This window comes from Heliangelus exortis, chromosome 2 (assembly GCF_036169615.1).
Source record: "Heliangelus exortis chromosome 2, bHelExo1.hap1, whole genome shotgun sequence".
In the NCBI taxonomy this organism is placed as follows: Eukaryota; Metazoa; Chordata; class Aves; order Apodiformes; family Trochilidae; genus Heliangelus; species Heliangelus exortis.
In genome coordinates this window covers 117,852,220-117,876,845 of record NC_092423.1, presented here as the reverse complement: position 1 = coordinate 117,876,845, position 24,626 = coordinate 117,852,220, and the positions used below count along the sequence as shown (strand labels likewise).

Sequence of the window (24,626 nt, the reverse complement as noted above, 5' to 3'; positions counted from 1 at the left end):
ATGTGACATGAGTTTGACTTGTGCTTTAGAATAAAAATGACTCTTAAAAAGGATAATACATTTTCCTTTTTAAAGGTAGGCACTAGAGTAACCATAATCCATCATATATCAGTCTATATGTATATATGTACTTCAACACACACATCATCCACATTTATGTGTGTAAATCATAGACCACCAAAAATGTTGTAGAGCTCACATTGTAGAGCTACAGTGAGATTTACTGGGTCACTTTTACCCATTGAAAGCTCTGAGCTCAGCAGGGCTGCAGCTCTTTCAGTTGCTGTCTTGGAGTTTTGCAAGTACAGCAGTGTATATGAAGCAGATTATCTAAAACAACTAACTCTGTGAGGCCTTTTAAGTGTTATATGTGAGAACTGAGCTCAGTCTGGAAGCCATTACACTCTTACTTTTTTGCTGAATGCACTTGTCCCAAACCAAGCTGATATAAACCCCACAGTCAATAGCATACCAAAGCAAAGCCACACAGAACCACAGGAATACGTATTTCATCTTGTAAAAATCAGTTGCAGGACATTTCCATTTGTTACCTCTGTGCTGAGCACATGTTTGTCACCTGGCAGATAATAACAACTGATGCAGCAGAATAAAATGAGAGCTGTAAAAAAATACTGCCTTTGGCAGGTGTTGTCTGTTCTACTGCAATTTTTATGTTCATGTCTTTGAGAGACTCACACCAAACCTTTCCTGTAAGAATCTTTCAGAAATGCAGATAGTGAGCCTCACTCAATGCTTCATTTGAACCACCTTATGCTTCTAAACTGTTTCAGTGGTTGCCTGCTGGCAGGTGAAAAAAGGCTTGGAGTCAAGTCAATGAAGACATTAATCTTCCTGAAGAGAAATAACCTAGTTTTAAAGCATCTGTCTGATTTATAGGTATATTATCCCTTAATAAAATAATGTAGAAAGAGTCATAGTGTCACATGGGATTATTTCTGCCATTAAAACATTCTCTGATGATATTATTTATTAATTAAGTCACCGAAAGAGTTTGGAATGTAAAGGTATCTTATCCAAGTGTCATCTAAAAACTGAGGCCTGAGCTAGTCATCCCCTTAACAATGATTCATCCCAATGAATCTTTCTCTGCTCCAGTCAGATGAGCATCAAGGTGGATTTGGAGGAGTTGGAGGAGGGAATAAGAATGCTGTAAAGAAGAAAGCTGTAACAAAAGGATTTTTTCTGATCCTTCTTTCAGAAATTTTGCCTCTTTTTATCCCCATGTCACTCCTTCCCCTGTTGCATTCCTTATTCACCCTTTGCTGGTATGCTGGCAACTCCTCTTTCCACAGTACACAACAGGTATCTCTCCTTGAAAATATCACTTATGGGAACATTCCTCAGTTTGAGAATCAAACTGTCAGTCTGTGACATGCAAACTTTTAGCAGGGGTCTGCCTGTACATGCTGCAAAGTTCTTTCCATGATACTAAATAAGTGGAAGAAATGATAGGAAGTCAGTATTTAGTCTGAATGAGACAGCTCAAGACAGACAGTATTGTGTGTGAATGTACAGAGAATACCAGGGATTCTTTTCTACATCCAGAATGAGGGAGACTTTAAATCAGGAAACATTTTAATGTATACTGACAATATATTCCTATTTCATATGTGTGTAGAATCTTCTAAATTTTGTATTCTTCACTATCTTCCTGTTCTAAAGACCCTTCCTTATTTCATTCCTCAGTCTTGTATTCTAGATAGAGACTGGGAGAATACAGCCTGGGCTTGAACAAATTTTGAATTTCAGGTCCACTTGTATTCTTATAGCTACAGAACTCCAATTTCATAGCTGGGCAGATAGATGAAAATCCTTGTTCCATTTAAAGTGATGGCTTCTTTATATAGGCTTCTTTTGTAGAAATCATTGGCAGAAACAAATCCAGGTACTGTTGTGCCATTCGCTTCAGCCCACGCTCCACTAGAGGACACTGCAATCCCACGCGTGTCCCTTCGGGAAGCCCGGGACGATCCTGCCGGGCAGAACTTCAGTCCGAGAGCCGGCACAGTACCGCGGGGCCTCATGGAAAGCAGATCTTCGGGCCAGCACCGAACAGCGTGAGAACTCAGCGGTCAGGATGCAAGCAAACCTTTGCTCTGGCCATTTTAGCAAAAAAGAACGGTCCCCATCGCTCTGCAGATGTCCCCGCGTTGTCACGCATAAACAGCGCGATAGGTGGCATCAGAGCATCATCACCGCCACCAACCACCCCGCCACCCTCGCCACCACCACTGCCACCACCGCCCCCCCGCCAGCCTGAGGGCTGGTGATCCCTGTGATCCACAGGAGAAATACTGTCATTATTGGTATTACAGAGGCAATTACGTAGGACCTGACCGCCAATTATGGATGTATTAATTAGACACGGAGGTGAAAACAGGACGATGGTGGCAAAGCCACCACTCTGCTACCCATTTCCCCCTGCTCCTTGCTTCGGAGCCCAAGAGATCAGCCAAGCCTTACTTTGGGCGTTAGGGTTTCTCAAGAACTGTCTTTGACTTTTTCTTTGGGTCCTGCTGTTTCGGTAATCAGGGTCCCCACAGTTGCAGTCCTTGTCTTTGCTGCTGTATCCCCGGGAGTGGATGCTGCGTGTCCTTTTCCTGATGGCAAGTATGTCACTAGAGACCTTACACTTGTGAATTCGAAGCTTGCCAGAAGCATCCTCGGTGCACTGCCACTTCTGTGAGAGAGAGAGAAAAGAAGAAAATTTCCCCTCAGAAAGATTTCCCTTTCCGAACCCCTGCTGCTTCCAAGTGTAAAACAGGACAAGCAAATTTCTTTAAAAATTAATCAGTCCCTTAAATAGCAAACTAAGAAGGCAAATATTTTAAGGGCCTAAATTCACTCACATTGTACTCAACACACTAGGCAAACATAAGCTTGAATGAAATCACTGTAAATCTGCATATTAAAAAAAAAATAAAATACAGCTGAGCCAAAAAAGCTATATAAATCATGAGCATCTAGACTAAATACATCCCTGAAAGGAGCAAATAAAAAGTCTTAATTTACTGAGCCGCAGAGTATAGCTGTCAGGGCTGTTTTCACCAACTCTTTTTTTTTTCCTTGAAAAAACAAACTTTCTTTCTTTGTTCTGTGACTTGGAATTTCTAACATGATTCAGGGGAAAATAAAAAAATCCACACAGATGAAGAACTGGTTCAGCTGTAAAGTTCTTTGGCAAAGAGAAGAACAAACTGTGGATGTGATTTATAGAAAAACATAGAAACCACTAACAACATGTAATTTATTTTTTTACCAATGATGAGAGTTAGGACCTCCACCCTAAGACATGCCCCTGCAAACCATGCCACGGAGACCTACAAACATTGCTGGCTCTATATTTTTGCATCAGAAGGCCTGAAAGCATGATACCCCCAGCCACCCCCTGCATCCAGCAGGTGCAAGCAAGGGGAACAACCTTAGGGACAGTAAACAAACAAATCAGGCTGGATAAAATCCTTTGGATATCCAAGTCATAGATTTGCATTAGACTTGGGAAAAAAAAGTGGAGCCTAGAAGGAGTACTTGTAAAAGGCATGATAAAAGTGCTGAATGTCAGAGCAAGTATGGGAGAACGAGAGGCAACAGTTTTTCCCAGCTTGTCTGCACAGTATCTGAGTTGATCATCAACATCACTGAGTCAGATGGAAGATTCCAGGTGAATTTTTCCAGTGGATCCCACTGCCGTCACATTTCAAATTCAAAAGCAACTTTAATTTCCTTTCCACATTGAGCTCTCTTAAAAAAGCTAAATGCCATTTTTTTTTAAAAGCGTGGATAGGTGCTGACAGATCAGAGCTCCTTTGCTCATGCCCAAAACTTGCCATACATGGCTGCTGGGTTGTAGCTGGCACTGGTAACACCCTACACAAGCTAAGAAGCCTGTGAAGATTTTAAGTCAATTGTAGTCCAAATAACAATAGGGAGAACTAGAAATAGCTATGTTTATTTATAATTTGAATACAACTATAAATGACTGTTACCCAGTGAGTTTTGTTTATTTGTGCATTTGCAGCCCAAATGACCAGACTTTCCATACTAAGGAATTAAGTTTGGCTCAACAGTGTAGGGAACAAAACTCTGTAATTCTATTGGTAACTGGAACCTTTTAGTCTCAGATTCACCAAAGTTTCCCCATAATGTGCTCTTTTTTAGTCCCCGTGACTGAATAGCTTAACTTTCTCTTGCCTTGTAAATAGCAGGAAGACAGCTAGGATGCTGCTCCTAATGGAGTCCCTGCCTTAGTGTTTGAAATGGACATTAGTATCAGAGTGCACATATTTTGGTAAGTCTGTTCCATTAACTAATGGCTATTTTGGGGGTGCTGTCGAGCTGACTGAAGAATGAAGAAAGAAAACAGCCCTAGATAGATTTGCTGAACTAACAACCTGAGAAGGGAGATGATGTGGTTCTGAACTGCAGCACCACGAGAGAGAGCACTCTCTGGCCTCACAGGTGGGCTCGACTAAGAGATGGATCTCATGCTAAGAGACTTTGCCTGTGGATTGGAATGACTTTGATCCCAGAATGGTAAACCATGTGCAACAGACTTCCATGTGCCGGATGGCTGCCTGAGAAATTACTCGTGCCCAGACTTTCAGTGTAAACCTACCCCTACAAGTGATAAGGTGACATTCTACAATTAAAGGTGTCCAAGAGCTATAACATTTTGCAGGGTTTTATTCTGCAACAGCGTGTGCACTCTTCTTACAGCAGCAAGAGAAGATTGTTACAGGATATGAGCTGACTGCACCACTGTATTTCCTGTGTTTATTGGGTACATGTTACATTTATAAACATATGGCAGTAGTTTTTAATGAGTCTCAAAAGCCTTGTTTTAAAGTAAAATAAGTATTGTCTTTGTCTAACACTAATTACTGCAGGAGGTTCCACGAGTGGCTTCAATAGACATTTAGATCATTTTAAGCAGTATTATGACTAACATTAAAACAAGACTCTCTGTGTCTAGTACAAGCCAATAATAGTTCTCTATTTAAAACTGGGAATTAAATGTGATTCAGTTCCTTTTTTTTTTTTTTTTTTTTTAATTTTACCTTTAAAAGTGTCGTTATAAAGGTGCTTCAGAGTTCCAAGATGGAATTTTTAGACTAACTTTCTTGAACCCCTGCCCATGCCAGCATAATTGGGTACTGAGCATGCATTATGCAGTAATTCATAATGGTCCTTCTGCTCATCTTTAGATCTATAAAATGCATTAATGCACATAAAAGAAAAGAAAATTCTGACTGATACACTGCCTCTTTCCCTCCCCTGTTTTCTACCTTTCTTCCAGCCATGAATACTAAACTACTCTTTGAAATCCAGGAATATTAGGTTTGGTTTCTGGGTCCCCATTTCTCCATCAATAAAAAAATACTGGAACATACACAAACATTTAGTCTTCATTAACTCTTAATTTTTATTTTTTTACTTTGTTTTTCTCATGTTTATGTTCCTTTTCATGGCAACATTTCACAAGACACCTAAGCTGATTCAACTGTTCTCTGTTGCCATAGGAATATGGGATAGTCCCTGCATCTGCCTGCCTGCTGTCTTAGAGAACTCTGCACTGATTTTTTCTCTCCCTCAGTAGAAAAGACAACTAACTCAGGATCAAAAAAAAAAAAAAAAATAAAAACAAACCAAAAAACCCAACCACAACTAATGGGATAGGAAAAGCACGACCCTGCCATTTATCTGCAGCAAGCTGCTATATCATTTCAGGCATGCTGTGAAACTTAACCTGTGTCAGCCTTTTTCCCTGTCATTGACTCATCTTTTCTTTCATCTCATTTCATCACTTACCCTCCAGCAATTATTTCCCTCTCACCTCAGCCCCCCACTTCCAGGGTTTCTTCTGCCTCAGTTTAACTTCAGAGGGGAAGCAAACGTTGAAGAGGATCCTCAGTACTCGTAACACCAATGTAGTCATGAAACCCCACACCTGAAACCTGGTGGGACTCCCTGCCACTGCCAAAGGGCTCTGCTGGCTCACAGATGCTCCCAATGAAGCAGGGTCTGTTCTGCACATGTGCTTGTGGCCTTGGTGGCTTCACCATGTACTGCCTGCCACATCTTCCAGAGCTGTCCCTGCCCCTGACAGCAAATCACAGAGACAGCTTAGCACAGCTAAAGGTGTAAGAGGACCGAGCATCCTATGAGGAGCAGCTGAGGACTTTGGGCTTTTCCAGTTTGGAGAAAGGGAAGCTGAGGGGTGACGTCATTGCTCTCTACAGCTTCCCGAGGAGGAAAGAGAGGCTGCTGAGCTCTTTGCCCTGGGATGCAGTGATAGGATTTATGGCAATGGTTCAAAGCTGAGCGAGGGGATATTTAGACTGGGCATCAGAAACCATTTCTTCACTGAGAGGTTGGTTCAACACTGGAACCAGCTTCCAAGAGAGGGCAATATCCTTAATGGCATACTTTAACTTTTGGTTTGCCCTGAAGTGGTCAGAGAGTTGGACCAGATGATCACTGAAATAGTTCTATTCTATTCTATGCTGTGCTGTGCCATGCCATGCCGTGCTGCTCTGCTGCATCATTTAGGAGCTCAAATGATTTCAATCTCTGCCAAACATGAACTTTAAACACGTGAGTACACAGCCTCCTCCTCGGTGGGGAGGCAGCCACTGGACTGCAGCAGGAACTTTTCTGTGAATGATGTCATTGGCATGATGCATTTTCGTCTAGGACTAGAAGTCTGCCCTTATAAAGTCATTTCAAAGGCAAAGGGGAGCAAATGAGCTGTTTAAAAGTGTATTGTTTGTACTTGGTGGCTTCCCTTTGCACTGCTGCTGGCAGGGTTCCAGTTGTGACTTAGAGCTACATGAGTAACACAACAGCAAATGACTTGATAACTACCTTGGGTCTCAATTTCCTGATATTAATCAGTTTGTGCCACTGCCTTAAAATTAACTGAATCTATCTTGTTGCTGACTATAATTAAGGTATAGAAATATACATTTAGCAGGAATCATTGTGATGGGCTGCACTGGAAATATCCACTTAAGAAGGATTTCAAAACAACTTTGTTTAGTTAATATTCTATGACAGCTTTGAGAGACTTCCAGCCCCCTTAAAAAGAAGGGGAATTAATTAGACAATTCATGAAAAAATGTCTTAAGAGTAGGCGAGCTAAGGTTTTCAAGGCAACATAATTACCCCGAATTTGCAGCAGACACTTCAGTGTTAAATATCTTGTCAGATTTTATCACAAAGCTTGAAGCCCTGAAAAACATGCAATCTGAAATACAACATGGAGACAATATTTTTACAGGTGCTTTTTCACTTCAGCAATGTATGACTGACTTGAAATATTATTGCTCAGCCTAGGGAATGTTAAGATAAGGCATGAAAAGGAAGACTTCATGAATTTAAACCTGTCCTTGAGACCTCATTTCCCTTTTTTCCTGTTTCAAATGGTATGATCCAAACTTGAAAACAGTTTAGATGAAAACACTGTCATGGGCTGTGTATGCATGCACTGTTTTCCTCTATTAGCAGTAGCCAGATCTGGGCGAGCATCAGGGGACCTGGTGTGATGCTGCCAGTCAGGGTGTCTGGTTTAGGGCTGTGCTACCACAACAAGATCTGAGTCCTGCTTTTGTTTTCTCTGTGCCAATCACAGAGGCCATGCCACACAGGGTATTGAAAATGCCCTGTAATTTGCTGGCTATGGTAAACAGTACAGAACAGCAGCAGTTTGCTCCTGCTGAACTGGACCTGAATGCTGAGAAATGTTTATGGGCTGTGTCCTCTACACATTACTGCAGAGCAATCATGAACCCTGGTCCTGACCGAGGCTCCTAAGTGCTCCTGGAAATACCAATCTCTATTGTTACATCTCAGCAGCATTGGAACACTGCACGAGTGCAGCTGTTTCACAGGGATAGTCTGCCAGGTTTGCTCAGGGAATTTGGAACTGCTGCATTTTTGTGGATCCAATGTCTCTTCGTTCATCTCACAAGGGCAGATCCCAATTTTTGCACTACTCCCTTATAGCTGGACCTTATAACTTCCATTGGATCACACACAGCTCCAGAGCCCAGTTCCAGAGTCTACTGATGTGAATGAATTAAAAAATGGTTATTTATATACAGCCTGACTCCGTGAGTAAAACCTCCATCCCTGGAGGTTTTTAAGAAGAGACTGGATGTGCCACTCAGTGCTATGGTCTGGTAACCATGGTGGCAGTGGGTCAAGGGTTGGACTGGATGATCTCAGAGGTCCTTTCCAACCCGGATGATTCTGTGATTCTATGAGAAAGTGTTCCTGAAAAGTGCAATGGTCAGTGGTTCAACAGACAGGGAAGCAATCTGTGCTGTGAGAACTGGTATAGGGGTAATGTATGACAGAAATACATTCAGCTGAATGCGCAGTGATGGAAATGGAGGGAAAAAAGAATGAAGAAAATAATCCCTTTTTAAGCAAAAAATAACTATACAGAAATTCCCAGTTTTGAGCTACATCACAGCCTTTAAGAAATGGCAGAATGATAAAATAAAATAGGAAGTTTACAGACTACGCAATTCACATTTTTGATGCATGGATAAGATTGATTTTAAGTGTCAGTGGTGTAGCATTAGTAGTTTATAAGAAATGCGTGGACTGCATTGTCAGCTCTAGAAGTGTAGGCATTTAGGTTAAGACATCAAATATTTCACCTCCATAGCATTATTTACCAAATCTATTTGCTTGTCTGTAGTTACTACACAACATCAAAAGACTTCTGTTATTATTCAGTAAATGTCCACACTAAGGTGTAAACAAGTATGAGCCAATAAAAGTGATAAATTGAGCCCTTCTGCTATAAATAACAATACTGATAATAATCAGTTATGATGAGGTCATATAAGTTTAATTTGCAGAGGACATAGTCTATACTGTATTTCACTGGATACTTTAAAATGGAAATTCTGCAGAGAGAACCTCAAAAGAGTACTACAAAAAGTCCTAAAAATTATTCTTGCATAATCTGTTTTCCATTTAAACGATTTTTGTCTAAAATAACTTTTTAAGGTGCTACTCCACCAAAAAGACCTTCTGTCAGAGAACATTGATAAGATGGTAGTAAATATGCTGAAGAACTTTGATCATGAAATTGGTGGTGCCAGTGATCTTCCCAGACTGGAAGATCTCAGGATTTTATCCAGAATACAGCTGGTACTTCAGATTAAGAATTGCTGAAATCTGAAGAATTGTCAAATCTGGAAAAAGCTGCCCTCTGTTTAACAGGAAACTTAAATATTTAGGCTGAAATGTGAAATATTTAGGCTGACATATGAAATACAGTGCTTTGAAAGATTATTTTTAGAGATAAAAGAACTTATCTTCTTCGGGTTTAGCTCATGAACAGGATGGTATTTTAAGAAGGGATAATATAATTTCTGGCAATTCCTATGAATTCTTGAGCAACGATGTTGTAGGCATGTTTCTGTCAACCATGAGTGATGATTGCAGAGTCTAAAGAGAGCAATAGCTGCAAGAGCTATCCACAAAAGCACTAAAGTATGTACTTAGTTTTAGCTACATGGCTGGTCCCAAACACATATGCTTCCAGTTAAGCCTGTGTGTAAATGCTCTGCTGAATTATGATTAGGAAAAGGTGGTTGTCAACGGGCAGGTGGCAAAGAAGAGTCAGCCTCAAAACGATGTTCTGGTAAAACAGGTGGATCAGCAGTGCCTTTAAACTTCTGTAAGTGTCAAGTGGGTGTTCTGAAGCTGGGAGGACCCGTGAGTGATGTTTATAAACCATATCATAATTTTAGGAGGATTATAGTGGGTGCTCTGAGTCTGGCTCTCAGTTGCTGGCCAGCCATCTGACACTGCTGGCCAGCTCTTACTGGCTTATGTCTTTTTATTCATACTCTGCAGCTGGTCATAAAACTGACCTTTACAAATGTATGGTCTGTGATATTTATTTTATGAGAACATAGATACTTGAGCCAAACCAGACTACACCTAACAAGCCCCATTCTAATTTCCTTTACAATATTATCTGTAAGCTGATTGATGGCAAGTGGTCTTTCAGCTTTACAAAGAGACATGGCTTTCAACTGCATGCTGATATGATAATGTGATAAATATGAACAATAAAATTAAATTCTTATGCTAGATTTCTAAATGGGAAAAGATAACCTGAGAAATAAGAGGTATGTACAGATTACATAACATGCTTTTTGAATGAGAACCAGAAGAATCCTGCACATTTACCGCAGAACTGATGCTTGGGTTCAGCAACATCTCTCCAGTGACCACCTCTAAAGCTTTAAATCACTGTAAAATATATTGAGACCTAATCTAACTAAAATCCCCCTGTACTGTTTTCAGGTGTATTCTCCAAACGGAGCATTATTTCTATAGGGTGGTTTGGGGATACACTTCTTTGGAAGAAAACACAATATTCTGCATCTCTAAAGCTGAAGTGCATGACAAAAGCACTGGGAAAGGTTAGCAGCCATGGCATTATATCTCTGTAGCTTGATGTGAGTTCATGGACATGCATGTCATACAAACTCAGGCAACATGATGAGTTTTTCTGTTCTGCTCACTGTCAGTGCTCACTGAAGCTGGCAGCAGACTACAGATCTTTACAGGTTTCAGACCTTTGCTGTTCCCAAACTGGCAGGTAGTGCCAAGCAGATGGTAGATGTGTGCCCATAAAATAAACAGACCCGTGTCTGGGTTTGGTTGCTGAGTCATCTAACCTGAGAGCTGAAATTTTAAACAGAAACCTTCACAGTTTTCATCTTGGGAGGCTGCCTTTTCTTTTTCTCCCCTGTTGGGAAATTTTCAAAATAAGGTTGTGGTTTGCGTAATTTTTGTCAGGGGATAAAAATGCATGTTTGGCTATGGACTTGATACTGATTACAAATAATGGATTGAACACAACCCTGGAAACACCCAACCTATCAGTCACCAGACCTCAAAAGGTAACTGCTCTCTGGGAAACAGTCTGAAGTCCCAGAAGTCAAAATTATGCCCCAGGAAATTCCTGTGACTCAGACTGGTGGAGAGAAAAAGAATAAAATACTTATGAGTTCACTCAACTCATTAATTACATGCTTAGGTAAGGGAAGAGAGAAGGAAAAAGTATAAATGAAAACACAGTTAACATGCTTTTATTTGATATTTGCTAAGTATCCAGAATTTCATGGGTGAGAAGATGGACTGAGTTCAACAAAAATAACCTGCCAGAGGATTTAAGAGCAGCTTGTCGCTAAACCTCCTGAACTAACATATATTCTCATCTCAGATAATTTCAGTGGGAATCTGAGAGATTTGTGTCATTATAAGGTTGTATTAATCCGGAGAAATATTTGTTCACTTGCTATTATTTCCACTCTATTGGAAAACTAACAAAGTCTTGGTTAAAAGTATGTAGTGATTTTTTAAAATAACAGCAAGGGTAGCAATGTTGCAGTTGGCTATATATTTCTATTCTGTGTACTTTTATTAGAGTAAAGCTGAGAGGAGAAATACTCATCAATGAAATATTGATGCATATCATTTAAGTGCATATCATTTAAGTGTTAAAACCCATCGATAGTGGCTACTAAACCAATTGGGCTCAATCAGGTGACCTCAGTAAATTACACCACATAAACTGATGACAAATTTGGCATATAAAGTACAAAAGAAACCTCCAGTTCCCAACCCAATTTCTGGCAGCTCCCTGGATGTGAAGGAGGGACCATAAAAGAAACTCACCCCCAGCCACAAAGCTAAGCAGAAAGCCCACCAGGGAGCTGCTGCTCCCACTGCAGGGGAAAGGAACCTGGCCTGGCTGTGATGGGATCAGCTGTGCTGTGGGTGAGCACTGGTCAAGAGCTGGGCCAAGGCCAAAATCTAGTCTGTGTCCACATTTGATATGGGCAGCTGACCCATAATTCACAAAATGGACAAAGTGAACAGCACTTCCCCAAATTATGTATCTGAGGATCAGGAAAAGAATAGGAAATCCTTGAATCCAGGTAATAAGCAAGCAAAAAATTGGGAGCATGTGCATATGCTGGAAGGCACATCTGGACCATCATTTAGCCCAACCTCCTCCTCAAGGTAGGAACAACAATATTAGGGTTTGAAGGTACCCCTGGATGGAACTTCCAGAGCCTCATTGGGCTTCAGTGTTTAATCACTCTAATGGTAATATTTTTTTTGCCTGCACCTAGTCAGACTGTCCCTTACTGCAATGTGGGGGATTGTCACAGCCCTTTTGCTGTGCACCTCTAAGAAGTGCCTGGGTCTGTCTTATCTCTAATTATCCATTAGTTAGTTGAAGGAAGGAATTAGATTCTCCCTTTGCCTTCTGTTCTCCTGGCTAAACCCCCTGCCCACCATCAGTACATCCAGACCATCTCTGAGATCCTCCACTGGATTTGCTCCAGTTTACCAAAGTTCCTCTGCTAATGGAGATCCCAACCCAGCCCAGAAGCACCAAGGAGAGGCAAACACTGGCCTCCCAGGACCTGCTAGCTCTCTGCTTGCTAATCCAAGGGCTCACTGCTGACCTGAGTTAATGGCTGGCTGCACATTACTCAGAAGTGCACTTATCCAGGCAGTTGTGCACATCCCGTTTCTGATACGTTCTCAAGGAGGTGAGTGAACTTTTGGAAATCCTCCAGACAGATAATGATGCAACAATAGCAAAAGGAGGGTGATCTACAATGAGAAGGAGGCCACCTGTTAATGGTGCTAAAAAACTGGGAAAAAAAAAAAAATCACAGTGGAAGTGGTTTAACTTAGTTTTGTATGTGAATTTTATAACTATTTTTTCTTAATGAATTTTTTTTTTTGGTAACTCATAAGGCTTACTGATTTGCAGCTAAATGTAAGCTATAGCCTTAATTTTCTATTTTTGGCAGTCATTTAGAAACTAAAAAGTTATGCAATAATTATAGCAGTTGTACAGATGTTTAATATTTTCTTTTTTTCCTGTTTTTCTATTTTTAATTTTTATGATTACATACATAGATGGACAGTGGGCATAGAAAAAATTGAAAATTTGAAACTTTTAATTAAAAAAGAGTCTTTACTTATGCCAGGTTCTTAATTTTTCTTTTTTCCTTTCCTTTCTTTTTTTTTTTTTCATTTTTATTTATTTATTATTTTTTTAATTTAGACACTAATTAAATAAAAAAAACAACCTGTAGAAATGTTTTTCCTGAATACCATACCCTTAGAGATTTTGAAACAAGGAGGTCTCAGGATCACACCTCATTTCAATATAGGAACAAGTTTTCTTCTTTTTCAGCTCCCAGTTGGGCTCTTCATTTCAAATGAACTAGATATTGACTGAAGTAAATTAAAATGAAGAACAAACTCTAAACATACTTGACAGTGCACTGGTATATTAATTCACCAAGTGCTTTCTCTTAGTTTCAGACATTTAATAGCAACTTGCCACAGACCAGTAATTTCATGATTTAAAAACCTGTCAGCAATCATTCATTCTGTGAAGGCAATTTTAATGTAAGTGATGTTAGCTGCAGCTGATTAGAATAAATGTAGGAAGTATTATAAACCATCATAATTAAAATGGAGATTCTCTCTGCATATGCACCTATGTAATTTAAATCAAAGGCACCAATCTCAAAAGATAAAGTTTAGACTCAGATAGCAGAATTTCCTCTCTTTCTTTTCCAAAATGACTATGGGAAATCTGCTGAAGAACCTCATATTTAACTACGATGCCTCATACTGCACATCAGAAGCCATCTTGGCTAAAATGATTTTGCCTGTTAACTTCCAGTTTTCTTTAAGAACTTTTCTACATGGAAAAAAACTACACACTGCAATGACTTGTTGGGGTCCATGTTATTTTCAGTGTTAGTCTTTAAATTCATACCCTTCCTATTGACTTTCCTGTAAATATGGCATATAGCTGGTCCCTGAGAGAGAAACCATCCTTGCTCTGTCCTGGCAGGAGGTTTCTGAAGGCACATTTCAACTTTGGCATCCCTGCAAGAAGCCTTCAGAGTGTTAGAAGTATCAGGGGCAACTCTGGTCTCTGCTTCAGAAAATAATCTATCTATAGTGATGGCTAGGTCTGAAAATTGGTCCTGAAGAGGTCAGCTCAGCCATGAAGGACGGCTCTGTGGAGCTGATGTATCTCCAGAATTTAAGACATAATTTAATTTTAATTTAAGAATTTAATGTGTTAATTTAAGAATTAAGACATTTAAGGGGGTTCGTATGTGGGAGAGGCACTATCAAACACCATTGCTCTCATAAGCTCCTGGCTGGCTCAGATTCTTCTCCCTCTGCCCTTTGACCAAACAAGATTCACCAGTCCCTGAAGGTGTTAAAAAAATGTATGGATGTAGCACTTAAGGACATGGTTTAGTTGGCTGGTGGGGCTGGGTTGATGGTAGAAATCGATGGCCTTAGAGGTCTTTTCCAACATTAATGATTCCATGAAATTACTGCCCCTCTGTTTCACTGAGGTGGCTAATCTAGGCCTCAGCTATGGAGCAGAAGGCATGACCAAGGAACTGAAGGAAAAAAATAATGTTGTGAAAATCATAATTTTTGAAATAAAAGACTTCCAGTTGACTAATGTAAACCAGCAAATCTTTAATATGTTCAAATGAATTGGATTTTGCTTTGAGGCAATGGATGTTCTGAATCTTCTGAGCATCCTGTGGTGAGACAAGTGATAAATGTTGATTTTCTAATGCTGATCTTCTACTGTTTGATGCTAAATTTTTATTGTGCAGAAAAGTGAGAAGGAAACCTAAAGGAACCTGAGTTTACCCGCTGCACAAATGAGGAACGATGAACACAGGAGGCTTGGTTAGCCTAAGAAAGCACAGAATAATTTTAGGAATCTTTAAAATAAGGGATGGAAAGAAAAGTCTGCAGCAGTGGGCTGGGAACAGGGCTGGGAGCAATGCTTCCTACTGCTCCAGGTGTGCTATCTGGTCAGGACACTTAACCTTTTCTATTCATGTGTGGAAAAGTAATGTTACTCCAAACTTAAATTGTGGCATAAGAGGTAATAAATATAAGGAATAATTGCAAAGAAAATATTTTGGTATTTTAAAACTAAACATTTTAGCGTCTAACAGTCTAAATGACTCCATTGATCTCCTTTAGTTTTAATAAAAATGTTCATTTTTTCAAATTTAATCTCTGTTTACAATGGCACTGTTTGAACTCCTGAAAACTTTGCCCTTGGGTGAGAGTGTGATATTGTGTACACCCCTTCAAAAGTGGCCACGTTTCAGGAGCATGTGTGAGGTGAGAGATGTTCCAGAGGACCTGACCAAGGGTTTGCCAGCCAAAACATATTCCAGTCCAATTGAGGATTAACCAAGATTTACTGTAACACTCCTCTCTCATGAACGAGAAGACGAAAGGTGGGGAGGGAGCTTTTCTCTCCCCATCGCCCTCTGTTTTGCTGTGCAGAGCCCAACCTGCCCTGGGCAAAGCACCCTGGGTGGCTAGAGATGGAAGGGGAGCACAGTGAGGCTTTATGCTCCCCTTCAAAACAGCTTTCCCAGACTTCAGTGCCAGGCCTACAGCTGACTGCAGCAGTCTGAGCAAACATCTGAGGGAAAGGTGCAAGAGCCTGCCTGGGAGAAATCGCCTCACACTCCTCCAGGGAGGTGTCTGGGGATGGGGATGGAGAGGGAGGATGGCAGGGAGGGAGGGAGACACAGCCCCGGAGGCCCCCAGCATGGGCTTGCATGGAGGTGGTGTGGGTGGGAAGGCATACAGCTCCCTTCTACACCTCCCTAGTAAGTTCATGTAGGTAGAGGAATAATTCAGAACAATTTGGGGTCAGATTCAATGTTTTCTTAATTTAGCCCTGTCCTGGTTTGGGCCAGGATAAAGGTAATTTTCTGTCTTGTACTTTTGCTTTCAGCTAAGTCTCTTGTAAGTAGTAATCTCTCTCCCTTATTCTCTCTCCTTTCTTTACCTGGGAGGGGAGGGGCATTAATAGAGAGCATCTGTTACTCAGTTTAATTGCTGGGCCAGTGACAAACCCCCTCCTTGTATCCAAACCACAGGACTGCAGGTGTAAGAACACCAGTCAGGGGGGCAGTAACTTCTGGCCTTGTTAGCAGGCAATTAGACCTTTGCATCAGTCAGGCATTAGATGGAAACTATTAAGGCTAAGAGAAGAACAAGTATGGGTTCAAGAATAAGCTTGGGTATGAGTATCACAGTCTGATTCCTCACAGCAACCTTAAACAGCAAGTGTTTCTGAGCAAGGTTACCCTTCTATTAAAGTTGTTTCAGTAAATAATAAAGCCTGGTGGTTACCAAGTGTATAAACCAGTTCTTCACCCCAGCAAATAAAATCGTGTATTACCAGAGGACTAACCAGTTTGCTTCAGTAATTCTGAATTAGTGAGTACAAGCTTGCACTGCTCAAAAAGGTTCTCTTCCTTATTCGTTATTATCATTGAATTATCTTGCACATTTAGCCATACACTGAATCAAAAAAGTAGCTATCAAATGTTATATTTGAACATGGGAGTTATATTTGAATATAAGCCCTGTACAGAAACATCAAACTAAGGACTAGCCCTCTAACACATTGAATTGCACTTTTGCTTTCAGTAATTTGTGCCTGGCTTTCTTTCTTCTGAAGATATTCAGAATAATGGTCTTTTAGCTATCTTCCAAATGCTATTATTTTTCAGATTCTTTCAACACATAATGAAAAATAAGTATTTCCCTGTGGCACGTAGAAGACTGCAGTTGTTTGTAGCTTACCTGTCCTGGTTGTTCACAGGCTGTCTGGTATCTTGCTTGCTGGCATAATTCTTTTACTCTCTCATATTTGGGTAGTTGATTAGACTGCTGAGTGTTTTTGTTGGGTTCCTCCTTTTTGCGTAGAAATTTGCTTTAAGAAAAATAAAATTGAATATTTCAGATGCATTCCTCTGAACTCTGAAGATGATGAAGTTAACTGGAAGGACAAAGCTACTGGAAGATTTAATGTCTTCTCAGGAAAAAAAAAATCCCCACACTTCTGTGTTACTGACCTTCAATGTAGGTCACATAGAAAAAAAAAAAAAACAAAAAAAAAAACCTCAGGTGATTTGCTGGAAATTACCCAAAGAGAAATAAGAGCTGCTGAAATATGCCTAACTGATACAGTTCAGCACCATTCACACATAAATGTATGCATTTCACAAAGCAAAACATAATGAAGCAGTATTTGCCTGGCTGAAAAGCCCAGATGAAGAAACTAAAGGGCTTCCACACTCACTCAGCACTAGTTTGGCTGTATCTTATTGCATGTGTCTTATATTGCAATGTGCCTGATATGCACCGTTTTGTGCTACATCACAGAAAATTTCCACAATCTGTAAAGCTATAAAGTGCCACAAGGAAGCTGCAGAAAAATTTTTACAGAGAGAAAATTTCCACAGCAATAATTGATAAGGCAAGAGGATGTAAAGAGGTATCAGTGAAAAGTGGAGCAGTTACAGTCAACTCGTTTACACATAAGCATTTTCTTAGCTAGCACAACAAAAAAGAATGCTTCCAAATGCATGATGGAAAATACAAAATGAGTTGACAGGAGGATTCTGCACAGCTGGATTTGAAACATGGATTTGAAAAGAAAATGAGTCAGATAATGATATAAGTGGTCATAAGTACAGTGCTAAAGAAAGAGGAGGTACAGAGTAGGAGTCACCAGAAGAGCCTGCCTTCAAATTTCTTCAGTGGTAGTGGTTGGGAGCACAGCAGCTTGGAAAGCCAGTGGTGAGAAACTAGGAAACAAGTCAGGACTGTAAATCTGCTTGCAAAATTTACTACTTCCCTGACCTTAATAAGGAAGAGTAGGGAGCAAAAAGGAAAACATGTACAAGAGAGTGTTCCTAGCAGGCAGGTTCTCCCAAGACTCTCTCACCCCTAATATTTACCCTCTTTCCACCAGAAATGTGTCACGCCAAATTTTGATCTTCTTTGTTCGAAACCTGAAAGCAAAATAATAACAATTACCTCTGGCATCTAGGTATAACACTGCTAGTTTTAACATTTTATTTTTGAAAAAGCATTTTTCCACTTATATCTGCAGTTTTATAGATGTGCAATTTCAGAGACTCTTCAAATGTAAAAGCTGCTGTTGACATGACACAGCTCATTTCTGTAGAATCTTTTTTCACAGAGTTGTTGATTTATTTAGGTGTTTTATTCTGAACTGGCTAAAAAAATATGCTGGGTCTCACCTGTTTCCTGGTCTCTCCAAGTCCAGAAGCTTTAGGACAGATTTACCATCCATATCTGGAGGTGTGTCAAGTCCTGCTATATCCAGAATTGTTGGAGCAAGATCAATATTGAGAACTATCTGAGGCACTCTGCAAATCAACAGAAAAGGTCATAGTTGTCATGTGTTCAATATTTAAGTCTTCACATTCTCTTGGAAATAGAGTGGTAATTAATGTTTACCAGGGCTTTGAAGATTTAAAGCTCTACAGAAGTGCTAAGTTTAGAAAATTTCCTTTGAGGGATACAGTTCTGAGAATGACAGGCCAGTACTGCCAAGTGCCATCACACAAAAAAAGCTGAGCACAATAAAACAGGGAGGTGCAGTAGCCACTGGACTTCTCTCATTGACACTGAGGGCATCTCCCATCCATTCTGCTAAGCCAGAAGGTAAGCAGTAAAGATGAATGCCTCCTTTTTCAAAGCAAAACTCAAAGCCTAACCCTACAGGACTGCACATTATAAGACTTTCTCATCCACGTTATAACTTAGTAATAATACACAAAATGAAAGACATGCCTCTTTTATAAGGCTCATTTCACTACACTAATGGGACATCTTTTATGAAATGAAACCAGTCAGAGTGATAATTACATGCTCTTAGAAACATTTTACATCATGTTCAGCAGCTGTGCTAGATACTTAAGAGGACGTACACTGATCCCGGCTCTACACTTGGACCGCGAATAAAGAAAGGAACTCGAATATCAAAGTCATACGGCATTGACTTCCCCTTGACCAGTCCAAACTGCCCAATATGGTAACCATGGTCAGCAGTGTAAATAATGTAGGTATTCTCCAGTTCTCCCATCTCTGCAAGCATCTGGTATAGCTGCAATACAGCACAGGAAAAACTCTGGATTAAATGTTGCAAAACATGTTTTGTGCATAATCATGTTTAACCAGCATCTTACTTCCTCAAATACACAGAACTAAGCATGACATCAATGTTGTGGAAACAGACATTCTGGGGATAGACATTTTTACCTCTTATCCTTACTCTGCCATTAAAAAAATTGAACTTACAAGTGCAGTTTTGTTTTTCACAGAGGGGAAAATTAAGCAGTTCCAGAAAAGTAAAATAGCAAAACCTATTAATTCTAATAGAGTGCATTAGTATGTCCAAAAGTCATTGTGTACTCAAACACAGATTGGGGAAAAAAGTGTACTGCAGCTTTAGGGCAAATGGTACTCAGATTTGATCTACTGTGTTAGTCTTCGACTTTCTCATTCCTTACAGTTGTGGGCTTGGGAAAAGGCTGTAAATTTTTATTAAAGTTTAAAGAAATCTCTCTGGGGGAAGATCTTTGGTCATGGCTCTTGATTTTTCAACAAAAAGTCATGCAGAGTACACCTAATAGTTCATGTATCATGTTACCTGTAATTAGCTGTACACTGCATTGCCTAACTTCTGCAAACACCAGCACACTGACACCTGAGTTGCTGTGAATTGCCAATTCCCAGATTTCAGCTGAAGGATGAACTATGAAAGGAGTGTGTGAAATGAACAGAAGTTGTCACGTGTGCACTGTGTCTCTCCATGTGTGCATGCAGGTGATGCATCTTCTGTTAATACCAGGTTTTATATCAGGCTCAGTGACTTTTCCCTTTTAAAAAAATCACCAGCTTATTCATCCAACAACTCCAAGAGAAGCTTGGCACTATGTTTCAGAGAACATAAACGCAATTCATTTCTAATGAGTCATTCTTTGTAGCTCGAGGGCTTTCCCCAGGCTATGGCTGATGAAGGTAAAGAAAGAATTCATTTAATTTTGTAATTGACTAATAAGTTTGTATTCACAGTAGTTCTCTCAACTCACTCTTTCCATAGAGTCGTCAACTGACATCAAGGTCTGAAGTCTTTTGCGCTGCAGGACGTTTGTAAACTCCATGTGGATAGGCAGCATGGGCCCCGTGTACTGCATGATCCAGTGCTTATCCATGTTGGGTGCATAGTTATAGCTTGGAGTGCTGGGAGGAAAAGAAAGGATCTGAAAAGTTCAGCAGCATCACAGGAAAGTGGGAGCTCCTCTAAGACAGGACTATCAAACAAACAAATCAACCATCCCACGGAGGAGCTGGTGTTCCTAATGTAAAATATCACAAATATCAGTTTGGTGGCTTCCAGGCTTCATTGCTTCATACATTACTACTTTGACATTTTTTAACCATGTGGTTTCTGATCTAGAATATTAGCAGATAATATTTGGGGTGCACCAAAATGTATTTCTCAAAAGAATCTGTAATCATTAAAAATGATCATCTGAATGGTGCATTCCACAAAATAAGTAGAAAACCAAAGAAAGTCAGATCAAAATTACCATTTCCCCTTAGTACTAATGTAAATTGCCCTGCTGCTTCCAGTGGGGGAATTACCTTTCATTAGTGCAAGTTCAATCACACTTACAAGCAAGATATTTTCCTGTGAGATCAAGCAACCTAGCAGTCATTACTGAGATAAGAACAGTAACACCAGTTACCAGTTTTCAAGATGCCCCAAAGAGCAAAAGCATTGACATTTTGCCCCTCTCCATCACCAATGGTGGGTGCAGGACCCTGAGTACAACCCCCTGTGGGACTGGCTGCCTGAGTGCAGGGCCAGCTCTGATACAAAGCCCTGCTGGGGACTTGAAGAAGAGAGCTGAGAAAGTTCTGCAAACAGCACAGTAGATTCCAGCTCCATGTTCAGTCTCCATCACTTGCCCTCAGCCCTCACTTGAGCTATGACCCAGTAATGCCTGCTGAGGTGCTAAATGTACAAATTTTGCCTATACATAAAAAAAATTATTTATGCACTAAATATTGTTGAGGTGGTTTGCTTTTTTTTTTAAATGCAAAGCACAGGGCCAGCACAACATGACCTATGACAATGATATTGAACTAATACTGCTATTTACACCAGTATTCAGAAATATGGCACAGAGTTCTTCTGAAGCAAAGAATGGCATTTTAAGACTTCAAACACCAAAGGGGAGATTTGAGGTGTTATATCCACAGCCCCGTGACTGTTTTAAGGATATCATATAAGAAACAAGAATATAGGAATATAAGAAACAGATAAATCACCTCTGAATAAAAAATACTGCAAAAAATATGCCAAATAAATTTGCTGTATAGATGTGCATAGTACAAAAGCTTTCCATCAGTCCTGTTTTTATACCTAACATACATGACAACAAAAAGGTGAAGAGAAACCATACAAACTCCATGCTCTGTAATGGTGTCACCTATATATGACCACTTCCCTTTTCTAACACATGCACGTCCAGGCTTTGAGAATCTAGGTTTTGATTTGCCTAGTTTTTAATACACTGCAGTACAGGATATATACGGTGTAGCACTACCTCTGAAAAATAAACAAGTAAAAAATGAGAAAATGCTGTTTGTGCTTGGATTACTTTGATTTCTACGGTTCTCTTTTCAGTTTATAACAAAAATGCAATTCAATACTAATTTACTGTTTAGATACTGATAATTTAAATATGTGCATTATCCAAAGGTATGTTTTCCCCACAGAAAGCTTTATGTGTAGTTGTTCTTTTGTAAGAGGTAGCACAAAAAATATCAGAACATAGTATGCTGACAAGTATACTTAATAAGTATACTTTCAGTGAGACTTACACAGACTGGATGAATTCCTGTGTGACCTATACTGGGTGATCCTGCTCTGGCAGGGGGACTGGACTCAATGATCTTTTGAGGCTCCTTCCAACCCCTAATATTCTCTGATTCTGATTCTGTGATAAACTAAAAACATTTTGAACAGTCTTTTATTTAGCTTTCAAGTATTTTGCATGGTTGCATTTGATCACAGAATGGTGGAAGCAGTCGGTTTTATTGTATCAGCTATAATATGCATAACCTATAACTATATATTCTGAGGATAAAAGTTGGGTAAATGGGCAGCATAATAGACTGGTAGTCAATTGCAATAAGTTAATTGAGCCCACATCTTGAACTGAGATTATTTTTTAGAATTTATGTAGTATTTGAGAAGCCTGTTATGGCTCTAGTACATACAGCTAATTTTAAAAGGCCTGCTTAACCAGTAGCATCAAGGGAAAAAATAAGTGAGGCAATGTTATCACATCATTTGTGGACATTTCCTTGAGTACTTCCTTCCTAAGAAGTATGGAAAGGTTAGCAAAGACAAACATAATGTGTAATACCTTTTCTGCTGGAAATTCTTTTGTTTCAGGTTGAATAGTCAAAATATTGACATTACCTATGCTAGAAGTATGATTTTTTTTTTTTAAAAAAGAAACTTTTATACTACAAAAAATTTAAAGAAAATGATCCCAGGAGTGCAGTCCTCTAGGCTGTTGGCTAGACAGCAGCTCTAGCATATGGACCAATAGAGCCCTAGACGTTGAAGATGCAAATCTCAGCAGTTTTGGTCACCTATCAATTATTAGGCATACTGACAGAAAAGAAAGATGCTTCGAGTGCAAGCTTTCCTCTCTTTCTTTGGAAACTTGTCAAATGAGATGCCTTCCCTTGAAAGAGCTCTGTTTTGAGAAATCAGCATTTTCCAGAAAGCCTCTGCTTTTTTTTTTTTTTTTTTTTTGGTGTTGGTGGACTCCTGAGTGGCCCCACCATGGAGGGATGAGGTGGCTGTGAGCTCCTCTCAGCCTGCCATTATGTGACAGCCTGCTGCTGTGCCAGGAAGGAGAGCCAGCTGCTGAGGCAGCCTCTGCTCTCATGTTCCCAGGCCATTGTCAGAAACCTCCTCTACATAATGGATAAGTCCTTAAAAGCAGCACTCAAGAGTTTTTAGCAGGGTGGTTAAAACCTTTCACAGACACTTTCCAAATGCACGTTGAATTTTCTGGGTGAGAAATGCAGTAGGCTGAGAGTAAGCAGAATTTTCCTCCCAGACAGTTCAAGGAACAGACCCTCTGTGAAATATCCAGTGCCAGTGACTAGTGGAGAAATGTGAAATGGGGGCTCCCAAGTGGAGGGAAACAGGGCTATAGAAGAGACAGAAAGGAATCAAAAAACTCTACAGCTTGTCTGTGTTCCCTGTATACTCCTCTTTGTTTGTGCCATGCAGAAATCCTCCAGAACAGCACTTCTTTCCAGGCACAAGACCTGAGAGTGACCTCAGATCTGTCTTTTTTGGGGGAGTGAAAAATCCCAAAACAAATGCAACAGAGATGAATTCTTGAGAGGATATTGCTGGTTTCTGAAAACCTTTCCAAGTTTCCTCATCCCTGGCAATGATAACTGTTTATCACAACTTTTTTTTTTTTTTTTTCCTTGAAACAGTAGGAGATATCAACTACATGTTCAGCTGTTACAAACCCTTGAAAGTCATCCTGGCACAGTCTGTCTCCGTTTCCATTCTTTCATTTTTGCAATGGCTTTGCTCTGTATTGGCAAATATTGCTATAAAGTAACACCAACATCTACATTTCCTTGATTCCTCTCTCTTAGCACTGGGAATACAAGGTTGAATATATGTACACATATATGAATATATGTTTATTTATTGCCTCTTTTCTCAGTCTTTTCTCAATCTTGCCTTGTGCATATTTGTTGATTCATGGTCAGCAGACAGTGCCAAGCACCCCAGTACTTTCAGGGTGTCCATGGATCACTTGCTGGTCAGACTTTGCTGGGCTGCCCCCAAACAGCTCAGGTGCTGCTCCAGAGTGCAATAAGGATAAGTTCCTGATATCAAAGTCACTGTTGCTAGTTGATCAGCAAATAGTAAAGCATTGAACATTACAAATGTGTGCCCAGAGACTGACTGAGAGTTCATCCCACATGTTACAAAAATAGGTAACATGAAAAAGTGCTTCCCTTCACATAGGTCAGTTCTAAAATGTCCATCAACATATTATATGAGTATTAAATCTGTAGAGAGGGTAAGGATTGAGAAAACGAATTATTACTCTCCTAGTATTTGTCATTCTTGTAGGCTATGCCAGTTTGGGCAAATCTAGATGGCTCAGTTACTACATTTAACCAACACACACTACGCAGAACTTACTACAGTCGGCACTGCATGACTTGTCTGTTCTGGCACTGGTCAGGACACTGGAAGGTGTCAGGTTTATAAAATTCCAACTTGATACCTCCAGTTTAAGTAATAAAAAAAAATAAATCCTGAATACTTAGCACAGACCCTTTTCCACAGAGGCATTCTCACAATGAGGAAAATAATTCACCTTGAGATTTCGTAATCACTCATCTACGTAAATAAATTTACAGAGAAATCATCCCATTTTATATGCAAATTTGAAAAAAAGAATAAATTGGTGTCAGCCTTCTCTGGCCTTAGATTACAGTCTCTTCAGGGGAAGGAGTGACTTGTGATTTAGGTTCTGTTATCATTTAAACTCTCTGCATTGATGTGCATTGTTCTGTTC

General features: G+C 39.9%; 1 protein-coding gene across 11 annotated transcripts in view; it reads right to left on the bottom strand.

Moving 5' to 3' along the window:
• SULF1 (sulfatase 1) overlaps nucleotides 1–24,626 on the bottom strand; it is a 138,318-nt gene that overhangs the window by 14,771 nt on the left and 98,921 nt on the right. For 10 of the 11 annotated variants that reach the window (XM_071737742.1, XM_071737741.1, XM_071737740.1 and 7 more), the window contains 6 exons: nucleotides 20,073–20,223; nucleotides 18,909–19,084; nucleotides 18,216–18,344; nucleotides 17,910–17,963; nucleotides 16,750–16,879; nucleotides 2,485–2,701 (listed from right to left, as the gene is read on the bottom strand). In XM_071737742.1, coding sequence (XP_071593843.1) covers nucleotides 2,485–2,701; nucleotides 16,750–16,879; nucleotides 17,910–17,963; nucleotides 18,216–18,344; nucleotides 18,909–19,084; nucleotides 20,073–20,223 — 857 coding nt within the window. Of the gene's footprint in view, nucleotides 1–2,484; nucleotides 2,702–16,749; nucleotides 16,880–17,905; nucleotides 17,964–18,215; nucleotides 18,345–18,908; nucleotides 19,085–20,072; nucleotides 20,224–24,626 lie in introns of those variants that run through there. The other variant, XM_071737751.1, reaches the window with a different exon arrangement.